Source organism: Choloepus didactylus, chromosome 4 (genome assembly GCF_015220235.1).
Source record: "Choloepus didactylus isolate mChoDid1 chromosome 4, mChoDid1.pri, whole genome shotgun sequence".
Lineage (NCBI taxonomy): Eukaryota > Metazoa > Chordata > Mammalia > Pilosa > Megalonychidae > Choloepus > Choloepus didactylus.
In genome coordinates this window covers 140,123,853-140,137,668 of record NC_051310.1, presented here as the reverse complement: position 1 = coordinate 140,137,668, position 13,816 = coordinate 140,123,853, and the positions used below count along the sequence as shown (strand labels likewise).

General features: G+C 36.7%; 1 protein-coding gene across 2 annotated transcripts in view; it reads left to right on the top strand.

Moving 5' to 3' along the window:
- Positions 1 to 13,816, top strand: part of NUSAP1 (nucleolar and spindle associated protein 1) — a 42,668-nt gene that overhangs the window by 17,326 nt on the left and 11,526 nt on the right. The window contains exons 3-6 of one of the 2 annotated variants that reach the window (XM_037834274.1): positions 4,376 to 4,519; positions 5,904 to 6,054; positions 8,956 to 9,063; positions 10,165 to 10,277. In XM_037834274.1, the coding sequence (XP_037690202.1) occupies positions 4,376 to 4,519; positions 5,904 to 6,054; positions 8,956 to 9,063; positions 10,165 to 10,277 (516 nt within the window). Of the gene's footprint in view, positions 1 to 4,375; positions 4,520 to 5,900; positions 6,055 to 8,955; positions 9,064 to 10,164; positions 10,278 to 13,816 lie in introns of both variants that reach the window. The other variant, XM_037834273.1, reaches the window with a different exon arrangement.

The following is a 13,816-nucleotide window of genomic DNA, read 5'->3' as shown; positions in this document are numbered from 1 at the left end:
GGAGTCACACAGGACATGCTTAATGCCCCAGCAACTGAGTTGTGACATGTGTGAAATGTTCTCTAGCAGGGAAGCTCGTTAAAGACTCAGGGCCCAGGGTTTTTTATTGTGGACTGGTTGTGTAGGTACCTTCTGCCTAGTATATACCAAAATTCAGACTCCCAGAAGGAAAGCATGTGTTCAGCATAAACCACATTGTTTGTACAGTACAAACAGTTGAGGCACAATGAGCTGCTCTTATCAGGGCGGTGGGAACTCTCCCGAAATCCCCAGGCTCCCAAACTAAATCCAGGTTCCCAAACATCAACCAAAGGTCAAACTTGTAAGTAGACCTTTCAAAGGATGGCAGTCAGGCCTGCTATGTTAACTCTTTTCTGTACAGACTCTGAAAGTGATTTGTAGTAAACTACTGCTGATGTGAAGGGTTGTCATGGCTACTTCAGACCTACACCAAAGATTTTTGACAAAGGATGGCACCGAAATGGATCAGTAAATGCGTCATTAGGGCCAGGGTTCTTAAAATAGATGAAAATGTTGAAAGACCTTAAGGAACTGGGCTCTGGGAAGCTTCAGTTATATTTCTGGAAAAGAAGGTAAATATAAACGTGATCTGGAAACCTTCCTAAGTATCCTAAGTTAGTCATTTTGAAAATTTCAGTCTCAAATTCTTTTTGATTCTATGTTTTAACTTAAAATAGACAACAGAAAAAGAATTAACTTTGAATTCCAGCTTTAAAAGTTTCTAGATCAACTACATCATTATCCATCTTTAAAAAAAAACTGTTAAGCCTTCTAGAGTCACCTGCCTTATTTCATGTCATTCTGATGAAACAAACAAACAAAAAAATCATTGAATTTTTTTAACAGAAAAGGATTTTATAGATTGTCTATCCTAAACATAATCCCCTTGTTTCGTAGTGATATAATTAAAACCCATTGATGTTTTAAATTGTTCGTAGTAAGCTCTACTGGAACTCAGGTATCCCAACTCTCTTTGGGACTCTACCATAGATAAAATTACATAGCCTTCAGTTTAATTTGGGCATTCCATATATGCTGAAATTGTGGAGCAATAAATACTATTCTATACATCAAACGATACCTCTCTAAATATTTTATGTTGAAAATAAAAGGTCTGGTTTCAAAAAAAAAATGTTAAGGACACATGACTAATTGTGTCATTTGAAAATCAAAATTTCACTTTGGGGTAGTAATTGTTAGGCCAAATTAGAAATGATCCTGTCATATTTCAAATTTGTTATCTCAGGGCCATTCAGCTTTGAAAAAAAATTCACAGGAGCAGGATGATAATCAAAATTCAGTCAGATGTAAGATTCCTAAGTGGTGAATTTATCAATAGTGAGCTTAGATTGATGGAAAGACATGGCATAGACAGACAACCCTTGGGTAAATCAAAGAGAGTTGAAGGATACAAAAGCAAGAGTTTAAGGATACAGTCTGGGTACCTGGGAGAGCAAGATCATTAGTGTTCCCAAGGACAGAGTGTAAGCTTCCAGACCCCAACATCACCACCTGGACAGTGCACAGCTGTGGATTACCTTTGAGTGAGTGAGGGTGACATCAGACCTTCTGGAAGCCTAATCCTCCCACTGGAGATCCAGCTTATGAGTCTGATCCAGGGTTGTGCATCTGACAGCTCTGTATGTAGTTTGGGCTGGCTCTGTCCTGGGGACTTATCTGAACTAGGTGTACCTCTTCAGTCTTAGATTTAGACAGGTCTATTATGGGGAAAATCACAGTACATTCAGGAATAAAAACAGTCCTCCCTGATCACTGTCAGACTAGCATACCCTGATTAAGGTACACGGGATTAAACTAAGACACCTCTGGGAGTCATGCTAAAAACCTTTAAACCAGTAACAGGACCTGCCCAGCACTCTGCTAATAGGGGTGGGGGCAGAGGGTGCTAAACAAGTACTTTATACCTTACAATACAATATACCAGAAACAAAACAAGCTCTTTCTTTATAGTTTCTAGGTAAGATAACATGCTTAAGAAGGCCTTCCTCTCACTCATAATATAAATGTTCACCTTTTTTTTTTCTAGTGCTTTTTATGGTTTCACTTCTTACATTTAAATCTTTAACCCATCTAAACGACTTTTTTTTTTTTTTTAACTTTATTTTGAAATACTTTCAAACTTACAGGGCAAGAATAAAAGAAACCCTATACAGAGAACTCCAGCATATCCCTATCCCCGCTCATACCCAGATCCACCAATTTTAACATTTTGCCACATTTGCTATATCATTCTTTCTGTCTGGTCATCAAACTATCTATCTGTCTATCAGTCTGTTTTCTGAATATTTGAGTGTAGGTTGTATACATCATGCTCCTGGAACACTTAATACGGCTATGTACATTTCCTGAGAACCAAGATATTCACTTTTGTAACCACCTTAAATGCAGTTATAAAGTTCAAGCATATAGCTTAGTTTTTATTACAGTTTTTTCATATGTTCCAAAAATGTCCTTTTGAGCTTTTTCTCCTCCATTGTTAGATCTACATATTGCTTTTAATTGCCATTTTCTCTTTAGTTGCTTATTCTTTTTTTTTTTTTAATTGTGGGAACATATATTCAACATAAACTTCATTTAGACTTCATTTATTTAATGCAATTTTATTGAGATATATTCACACACCATATAATACCTCCAAAGTATACATTCAGTGGCTCACGTATCATCATATAATTACGCATTCATTACCACAATCAATTTTAGAACATTTTCATTACTCCAAAATAAAGAAATAAAAATAAAAAAGAACACCCAAAACATCCCATACCCCTTATCACCCCATTTTATATATATATATATGTAATAATACACACAATATATATAAAGACAATATACATAAAGGGAGTGTCAGTCGTAGCTTTTCACAGTCACATGCCAGACTTCATTTTGGTGTGAAAGAACAATCAAGTTTCATTGCCCCCACTAAAAATATGAAACATAGTTAAGTAGTTTTCCAGCACCGTGTGTTACATAATGAATCCAACTTTCCCAACTAATACAAAATACAACCATTATCATATAATATCATATAATGTTTTCTTTTTAATTCATTTGTTGAGATTTATTCACGTACCATGCAGTCAAAGTGTACATTCAGTTGTTCACAGTACGATTATATCGTTCTATGTTCATCACCAAAATTAATTTTTGAACATTTTCATTACCCCACACGCACACAAATAATAAGAATAAAAATTAAAGTGAAAAAGAACAATGAAAGAACACTTGGTGCCTTTTTTTTTTTGCTCCCATTTTTCTACTCATCCATCCATACACTGGACCAAGGGGAGTGTGGTCCTTATGGCTTTCCCAATCACATTGTCACCCCTCATAAGCTACATTTTTATACAATCATCTTCAAGATTCATGGGTTCTGGGTTGTAGTTTGATAGTTTCAGGTATTTACTGCTAGCTATTCCAATTCGTTAGAACCTAAAAAGGGTTATCTATATTGTGCGTAAGAGTGCCCACCAGAGTGACCTCTCGGCTCCTTTTGGAATCTCTCAGCCATTGAAACTTATTTCATTTCCTTTCACATCCCCCTTTTGGTCAAGAAGATGTTCTCCATCCCACGATGCCGGGTCTACATTCCTCCCTGGGAGTCATATTCCACGTTGCCAGAGAGATTCATTCCCCTGGGTGTCAAATCCCATGTAGGGGGGAAGGGCAGTGATTTCACCTTTCAGGTTGGCTTAGGTAGATAGAGAGGGCCACATCTGAGCAACAAAGAGGCATTCGGGAGGAGGCTCTTAGGCACAAGTATAGGCAGGCCTAGCACCTCCTTTGCATATAATGCTTTCTTATATACACAGGTCTGTTTTGAATATTATGGTACCTGTACCATACTGTCTTTATATTATGGCTTTTTACTTTTAGTTCAGGTAGTACAAATCCCACTCTCACTGCGCTCCCTTACGTTAACCTTTGGCAGGTTACTTTGGAGTCTAAATCTCAGTTTCCCCATCCATGAATTGGGGATAATATTAATACCTGTTTCATAGACTTTCAGGAATAAATGCACCATCCACATAAATACTTAGACCAGAAAAATCTTCATAATTTTCATTATATTAGCTATAATTAGTATTAACTTATACTGTAGTGCCTGTCTCATAGTGTATATTCAATAAATTAATATTTAATGTACTTTTAATAATTTGCCTATTCAGTTACTCTAAGATAACTTGGAAAACCTAATTTATTTGTTCATGCTATTAAACATGATTGTTTCTTTTAACATGTGATATTTTTTTATTTTGGTTTAAATTCTGATTTTTCCTGAGCATTATTACTCTAGACATAGAATATAGCATTTTAATGTCTGTCTTTACAGGATGAAAGTCAAACTTCTACATCCTCTTGTGATGAGACTGAGATGCAGATTACCATTCAAGATCAAACTGAGAGGAAGACAGTTGACCATACCGGCAAAACACGGAAAAGACGCAAGACGTTCCACGGGCACCCTGACTCCAAGGTGAACCTAAATGTACAAACCGAAATTATGCCACCACTTAAGCCAAAATTGGTATATTATTAGAATTTTCTTTTTAAATTCCCTTATATCAGGTAGTTGTAAATGAGAATCAAGGATTGATAAAAATGTTCAGAAAGACTATTGTCTCTGTTACAGAAATGTTCATGACAATCAACCATAGTCATTCATGTAGATCAATGGTTTTTAACATTGTTTGGGTACCAGACCCTACTCCTCTCCACAGGAAAAAACACCTGGACTCGTAATTAGAATTTTGCATTGGATTTCATGATTCCTAGATCCCAGCTTAAGAATTTGTGATGTTGATTATTTAGAAACAAAAAGATTACCCTGTTTTCTCTGCTACCTCTGAACCTCTGCCCTCCCACCACCAGAAAATAGATAGATAGATAGTTAGATAGGAAGGAAGGAAAAAAAAAAAACTAATAGCAAGGTGTATTAAAAAAAAAGTATTACTTTTAAGTTGCCAATTGGCTGGTTACAGTATCAGTAAACTGTGTGTACTGGGTTTACCAGATGAAGCCGGTGTGTGGAGGTAAGTCGTGCAGTGTACAGAAGGCCCCATTTCTGGCGTGGGCCCTAACCCCTGCCATCCATGTGGTCCTCACACATAGGAAGCTGCAGGCACCTAGGATTCAGTATCAAGCAGCTCCCCCATCTGTCTCCATGTTGCAGGCCCTTAGGAAGGAAGCTGCATGTCTCCCTGAGATTTAAGCAAAGCCCACAACTGTGCTGCTTACCCTGCACCCCCAGGTCCTGGCCCTTGGGAAGCACTTGATAAATATCGTTGAATAACTAAAGGTTCATTAAGTATTCATGTGAGTGAAGTAGATAAGAAGGGAAGAGATCCCAACATTGAATGTGATTTTTAAAAATTTCTCTTTCCTAACTTGTGTCAGTCCTGGTGGTCACTCTGGACTTAGTCTTATAACAGTGTTGTCCTGTGGTTGGCCAGGGGTTTCCCTCATTTACTGCAAGAGACTGATTTTATTCTTCTACCTCATCCTTCCATTCAAATGGTACTTTTACAAGACTCAGCCTTAATTTTTTATTTTCTGGCTTCATATGGTCCCTTGGTCAGTGGACTATCTAGGTCTCTGATTAGTGTTAACCTGTCATCTCTAAGACAACCAGTCTTCACCTTGGTTATGCCTTCCAGTGGTCCCTAGCATCTCTTCTTCACAAATTTCACATTCTCATGACGCTTAGTGAAGCAGAGAACCATTTCTGCCCTTTAAATATCTCATTCTTATACCACCCCCCACCCCCATTTTGGTACTATTTTGGTACTTCTCTTTGGAAGGCAGAGATTACTTCTTATTTACCATTTAAATCATTTATTTCTCTTTAAATTTTGTAGCAGGATCATTCAGAGATGAAAATAAGTGATCCCACCACATTTCAGAATCAGGAGCAGGAGGAAAACCAGAATCTCAAAACAGTTGCGGAAGCTCCTCCAGATGAGAGCCAAGGAGATGAGAATGGAGTTTCCAAGAAAAAAAGCGAAATAAATGGTATGCCAAGTAGCTTTAAAAAAGTTTTGTTTTGTTTTGTTTTAAATCCAAACTTGCAAGGGGTAGGCATGTTATAGAATCATGTACAGTAGACCATCAGGTCATCTTTAGTAGCTTTAGTAGAAACTGAAAAGTTTAGGAAAGTTGGTCTCCACTCGGTGATGATAAGAGGGGGGCAACTCATTTTGTTTCATCAGCCTGTTCAGTCTAACTCCAAAGTCTTCCTCAACCAGAACAGTTACAGGGTTGCTGCGAAGTCTACCTTCCCAGTGTTGTGGCTATTTTTATGATGGTAAATATATACTTTCCTTAGTCTCTAACTTCCTAGAAACCTCTTCCTTAAACTTTCTCAACTAACAGTTTGTTTCAATAAGACCATAAATCTTCAATTCCCCACTACCTATCAGGATTTGGTGCTTTCTGGTTTCATTCTTGAAGGAGCCTGCTAGTTGTAACAGAGTGTCTTGTGTTAGGTTCATCTCAGCAAATCTGAGCACAAGCCTGAAGTTTGCTCTAGGAGAGGCAGGAATGGATTGAGATAGATGTTCCAATCCAGTGTCCATCAAGCAGTTAAGTGCAGACAGTGTAATAGTGCTCAGCCTTCCCGTTTTTCCCAGAACTTGGAATGCCTTATTAAATCTGGAAAATTACAGGAGGAAAGGCTCTTATTCAATAGGCAAAAGGCACACTTAGGAATCTGCAGTTTTTAAACAAGTACCCCAACTAATTTTGATGCATATATGGCTCATCGACCCTTTTTAAAATCATGATTTAGTGCAAAATATAAAGAAATATGACAGAGAGTGAGGAATGGGAGTGGAATAACAAATGGCTATGCTCCACCACTCATCTTATCAAGGAGACTTATCTCTAGGACCTGGTGTCCATGATATGGAAAAAATGAGGATGGAGCCATTAAGTCTGCTAGGCCTTTTTCGCCCCAGGCTATTAGAGGACAAATATTCTGATTATGTAGTTTCCGGTGTGAAGAATTTTTTTTCTTTTAACTTTTTATTTTGACGTAATTTCAAACTTAAAGAAAAGCTGCAAGAATAGTACCAAGAGTTCCTTTGTATATTCCATCCACATTCCCCAAATGTTAACATTTTACCCATTTGCCCCTTACTTCATCCTGTTTATTTATATGCATACACACATACATACATACATATATAGTATATATATTTTCTCCTTGAAAGGTTGGAGAGTAAGTTGCAGATATGTACCCCTTTACTTCTAAATCCTTCCATTTATGTTTCTTAAAAAACAAGGACTTTTTTTCCTTCTCTCAGAAATGTACAGAATATGAAAAGTTCACTGATAAGGCTTCATGTTCCACACTGCAACTAATCTTTAAGAAGCTACTACTTGTCAAATTTTGGTTAATATCGAAGAATATCCACAGTTATCTGAAAAGGCTATTAAAAAACTCTTCCCAAGGGAGGCAAGTGTGGTTTTTTTCCACGTATACTTCAACCAAAACAACTTATGGCAACGTATTACATGCTGAAGCAAATAAGAGAATCCAGCTGCCTTCTGTTAAGTCAGTCACATTAAAGAGTTTGTAAAACATTGTCACTCTACTCCCCATTTTTTGTTTGTTTTGGAAATTTTACTTATTTTTCATAAATAGGTTATTTATGTTAACATGTAATGGGTTTATTGCTATTTTTAATGGACTAATAAGTATTTCTTAAATGTCTTAGTTTTAATATCTAATACAGGACATTTTACGAGATATAACATGAACAAAAATCCTTTGTGGTCCTCAATAATTTTCATTAGTATAAAAGGATCCTGACACTAGAAAATGTGGGCACTGCCGATCTAATCTATGTAACTTACTTCGATGCATTGGCTTTCCCAATAATGTCCTTTGAAGCCAAAAGAAAAAAAATCTCCAATCATTGTTTGTATTTCATTATCATTCTTTGTTTCATGACTGTGACATTGTTTTAATACAGGCCAGTCTTTTTTTTCTTTTCTTTTGATCATCTAACTTGGGTTAGTCTGTTTCTTCATGTTAAATTTGGATCATGCACTTTGGGCACGAATCCAAATGCCACAGAAATGATGATGTGTTCTTCTCAGTGCAGCACACCAGGAGACCCAGCTGCTGATTGGTCCTATTACTGGTGATACTAACTTTGAACTCTTGGATATGGTGGTCCCTCAGGTTTCTCCTCTGTAAAGATAGTATTTTTTCCATTCATAATTAATAAGTATCTTGTGAGGCATTACTCTGACTCTGTAAATATCCTGCTTCTCTTCAAACTTTGCCTCTCTGATTTGAGAACCGAGATCCAAGGAGAAGCCCCTACTGCACCTCCAGCTTTGAAGCATTCCTTCGCCTTATTTTGTGGGTGCATTGGAAAACCGTAAGGATTACAATGACTTTACAGATAGTATGTTTAGAAAAGCCACTCGTATATTTTATAGTAGATTGTCTTGTGTTGAAAAAGATAGAAGAATTTGGAAAATGATCATGATAAGTAGGGGGAAACAACAAATCTTATATATACCATCTTTTTATTCAAAAACAAAAACAAAACCAGTAGGTACAGAGGACCAGAGGAAAAATGCCAAAAACGTTAATGGTAATTCTTAGGCTGGTGGAATTTTGTGATTTTTAACAAACGAACTATAAAAATGACATGCTCATCGTAAAAATTATGAAAAATATTTTTGAAAACTTGTTGATATATTTATGTAACTCCTATACAGAATATGATTTCTGCCTACTTGAAGCAAATGAGCTAAAATTGTAAAATTGTAACCTGTCCCCTCCCCACTCCCCTCCTCCAGCACAAAGCCTGTCACCTGAAAATACTGTGTTAACTTACAGAAATTCTTTCACTGGAAGAATTGTTTGGGAATCCTTCATTTGTTCTTTATCTGCAGATTTAGGTAATGAAGATTCAAAGATACCTTCAGAAAGAAAAACATCTCTCTACATAGATGGTTTTTCCAAACCTAGAAAAAATAAAAAAACTGGAAGCAATACTCCAAGTAAGTTTTGTACACAAAGAACCATAAAAAGTGGCAGTTGGCCCACAAGATTCAGGCTGATGTTGGTGAGGCACCGTAGCACAAAAGCTAGAGTTCAGGCACTGGGATGGGGGCTTGCATCTGGGCTCCCTCATTTTCTAGCTCTGGTTCCTTGGGCAACTTACTTATCCTTGATAAACCCACTTCCTCAATGTGAAGTGGGAATGATTATACTACCTATTTCATCAGGTTAATATATATAGATAAAGATTCTTTTTCCACTGTGGATTACTTTGCACAGCAACTAGCATGTACCCCAGATATTCGATAAATACCTGATGAATAAATGTCTATAAGGTATTTGGCACAATGCCCACCTTGTAGTGAGTTCCTAGAAAATCCAAGAGACTCAAATTCTGGACATGTAATTCTTCTCTATCTTGTATCACTGGAACATTGCTTGGCACATAGAATATTGCTTGAGTGTTGTGTGTTAATAGCTCTTAGAATGTTGCTCAGCATATTAGAATTTCAATAAATGTTTATATGCTTAATTAGAATAGCACAAAGCAAGGATAGGCAAACTACTATCTGGCCTGTTTGGTATAGCCCTGGCCTGTTTCATATAGCCCTTGAGCTAAGAATGGATTTTACATTTTTAAAGTGTTGTTTAAAAAAAAAAGGAAGATGATGAGACAGAGACTATATGCCCAAAAAGCCTAAAATACTTACCATCTAGCCCTTTACAGAAAAAGTTTGCCAATCCCTGGCATAGAGCTTTCTAAGCAATATAAAATATCAAATTTATGATGAATTGCAAAGACCATTTGATTAATCAGTGAGGGCAGAGGACAAATCTGTCTCTTCTGTCCTCTTCTAGACTAAACCAAGATGTCAGCAGTGAAATGGACTTCGGGGAGATGGTATATGTTTTATAGTCTGTAAGATGAATGAATATGCTTTGCCCTTCAGTTCCTAAAAACTGAAATTAAAGTTTGGCAAAGATGATATTGAAGTTGAATGTCAGAGAGGAAGAGAAGAAAATAAGTGTTAGAAAAAAACAAGGAAGGTGAAAAAGTGGATTTTGTCTCATTAATTTTCATATTTGGGGCAACCTTCTAGACTTTAAGAAGCTTCATGAGGCTCGTTTTAAGGAAATGGAATCCATTGATCAATATATTGAGAGAAAAAAGAAACATTTTGAAGAACACAACACTTCATTTTATGAACTAAAGGTATGCCAATGAAATTATGCTCTTCGTTGAACTAAACTATTTGATTTTAATGTTGAGCCTTTTTTCATTCTACCAGTGAAATAGATTTGTTTGGATTTAATATATCTTTATTGTCTTGAAATTGCTTTCCCCATGCTGAGAATTTTAAAAGAATTTTCACCTCCAGATAAAGCAGTGAATTTTTTTTTTAAAGCAGTTTTATTCACACACCATACATTCCATCCAACGTGTACAATCAGTGGCTCTTGGTGTGATCACAGAGCTGTGCTTTCATCACCGCAACCAATTTTAGAACATTTTCATTGCTCCAAAAAGAAAAACTGCATGCCCCTTATACCCCCATATTATTGACACTTAGCATGTGTGGTACCTTTATTACAACTGATGAAAGAATATTAAAACGTAATTAACTCTAGTCCATAGTTTGTATTAAGTATATTTTTTCCATATACCACCCTATTATTAACACCTTGTAATAATGACATTACTTTGTTCTAGTTCATGGAAGAACATTCTTATATTTGTACTATTGATCACATTCATCATCCACAACAGGGTTCATGTTTCATCCTCTAGCTTTCCTTTTAGTGACATACACCACCCTAAACAGTCCCTTTGAACCACAGTCACACACAGTATTCAGCGCTGTTACTTACACTCACAATAATGTGTTGCCGTCACCTCTATCCATTTCCAAACATTTACAATCAAATTTATTAAAAATTCTGTCACAAATTAAGCATCAACTCCCCATTCTCTACCCTCATTCTATCTTCTGGTAACTTAAATTCTAGATTCTAACTGTATGAGTTTGCTTACTATGATTAGTTCATATCAATGAGATCAAACAATATTTGTCCTTTTGTGTCTGGCTTATTTCTTTCAGCATAATATCCTTAAGGTTCATCCGTGTAGTTGCATGCATCAGGACTTCATTCCTTTTTACAGCTAAATAATACTCCCTTATATGTATATAGCAGAGTTTGTTTATCCATTCATCAGTTGCTATTTATCCCTTCACCTGGGTTGCTTCCATCTTTTGGCAGTCATGAATAATGTTGCTGTGTACATCAGTGTGCAAATATCTGTCCGCATACCTGCTCTCAGTTTTTCTGAGTATATACCTAGCAGTGGGCTTGCTAGATCATATGGCAGTTCTATACTTAGCTTCCTAAGGAACCATTAAACTGTCCTACCCAGCCCCTGTACCATTTTCTATTCTCACCAGTGGTGAATAAATGTTCCTATTTCTCCATATCCTCTCCAGCACGTGTAGTTTTGTTTGTTTAATAGTGGCCATTCTGATAGGTGTGAAATGGTGTCTCATTGTGGTTTTGATTTGCATTTCCCTGGTATCTACTGATGTTGAGTAACTTTTCATGTGCTTTTTAGCCATTTGTATATTCTCTTTGGAGAAATGTCTATTCAAGTCTTGCCTACTTTTTAATTGGGTGTCTTTTATTGTTGAGTTAGGATAAACCCCACTTGATCATGGTGTATAATTCTCTTAATGCTTGCTGTTGGGTTCAATTTATAAGTATTTTGTTGAAGATTTTTCATCTATATTCATAAGAGAAATTGGCCTGTAATTTTCTTTTCTTGTAGTATCTTTATCTGGCTTTGGTGTTAGGGTGATGTTGGACTCATGGAATGAGTTATGTAGTGTTCCCTCTTCATTATTTTGGAAGAGTTTGAGCAGGATTGGTATGAATTCTTGGAATGCTTGGTAGAATTCCCCTGAGAAGCCATCTGGTCCTGGCCTTTATTTGTTGGGAGGTTTTCGAAGACTGATTCAATCTCTTTACTTGTTAAGGCCTTCTGTTTCTTCTTGAGTCAGTATAGGATGTTCGGTGTAAATTTCTAGGAAATTGTCCATTTCACCTAAATTGTCTAATTTGTTGGCACACAGTTGTTCATAGTATGCTGTTATGACCTTTTTTATTTCTGTGGGGTTAGTAGTAATGTCCCCTCTCTCATTTCTGATTTAATTTTATTTTTTTTCTTTGTCAGTCCAGCTAAGGGTTTTCAATTTTATTGATTTTCTCAAAAAGAGAGAAGTTTCATTGGTTGTATTGATTCTCCCTATTTTTTTTTTCTCAATTGCATTTATTTCTGCTCTAATCTTTATTTCTTTCCATCTGCTTGTTTTGGATTAGTGTGCTATTCTTTTTCTAGTTCCTCCAGGTGTGCAGTTATGTCTTTGATTTTAGCTCTTTGTTTATAATGTAGGTGTTTAGGGTTATAAATTTCCTTCTTAGCACTTCCCGTGCTCTATCCAATAAGTTTTGTTATATTGTGTACTCATTTTCATTTGTCACAAGATATTTACTGATTTCTCTTGCAATTTCTTCTTTGACCCACTGATTGTTTAAGAGTATTGTTTAACCTCCATGTATTTGTGAATTTTCCAGTTCTCCACCAAAACAGTGAATTCTTACTGTGAAGAAAGTTCCAAAGGGGCAGTAAGTTATTCTGTTTTCCATATTCATACTTTTTGCCTATCCCTTGTTGAGGATGAACCAAGTTATGGCTGAAGCTGCCATCTTTCCCTGATCTTTCCCCTAAAGGAAAAGGGATGATTTACAGTGGCTAATTCAAAGGATTACTTTGGCAGCTGAGCTCCCTGGGTGGCCTTCAGCCCAGGTCCTACTGGACTCAAGGCCCCTTTAAGTAAGAGAGGGTGATTAAATCAACCCAGGGGTTACATTAGCAGAGTAGTGAGTTGATAGCATCCTAGAAAGTTGATGTTACTATCTTAAGTGGTGTCTGGTGGTAAGGAGGTGCCGATTAGAGCTCATGTTCTGGTTTGCCAAAACCAAGAACAAAGTGTAAGGCAAAACACCAGAAATGGATTGGCCTTTATAAAGGGGGATTATTGGGTTACAAAGTTACCGTCTTAAAGCCATAAAAGTGTCCAAGGTAACGTATCAACAATAGGGTAATTCCAATGAAGAATGGCCGATGGCATCCAGAAAACCTCTGTTAGCTGGGAAGGCACGTGGCTGGCATCTGCTTGCTCCCAGGTTGCTCTTCAAAATGGCGTTCTCCAAAATATCAGCAAAAGTCTGCGTTCAACGGCTGTCTCCAAAATATGTTTCTCAACTGCAGCACTGAGTTCCTTCTGTTTGTCAGCTATTTTATGTGGCTCTAGTAAATTAATCAAGGCCTACACTGAATGGGTAGGGCCACACCTCCATGGAAATTATCTAATCAGAGTTATTACCTACAGTTGGGTGGATCACATCTCCATGTAACAAACCTAATCCAATGGTTCCAACCTAATCAACACCAATACGTCTGCCCCAAAAAGATTGCATCTAAGAACATGGCGTTTTGGGGGATAATACATCCAAACTGGCACAGCTGGGAAACATTTATTTTAGAATTAATTAATATGGTAAATAATATATAACCTGCCTATTTCTCAAAAAGAATTTGAAGCAGTTTATGGTATAAACACAACATAAAACAGTATAAAGTCAATTTAAAGGAGGCAGAAAATGAGCACTGTTAGTAGGTACATTGTCTATAACTGTCAG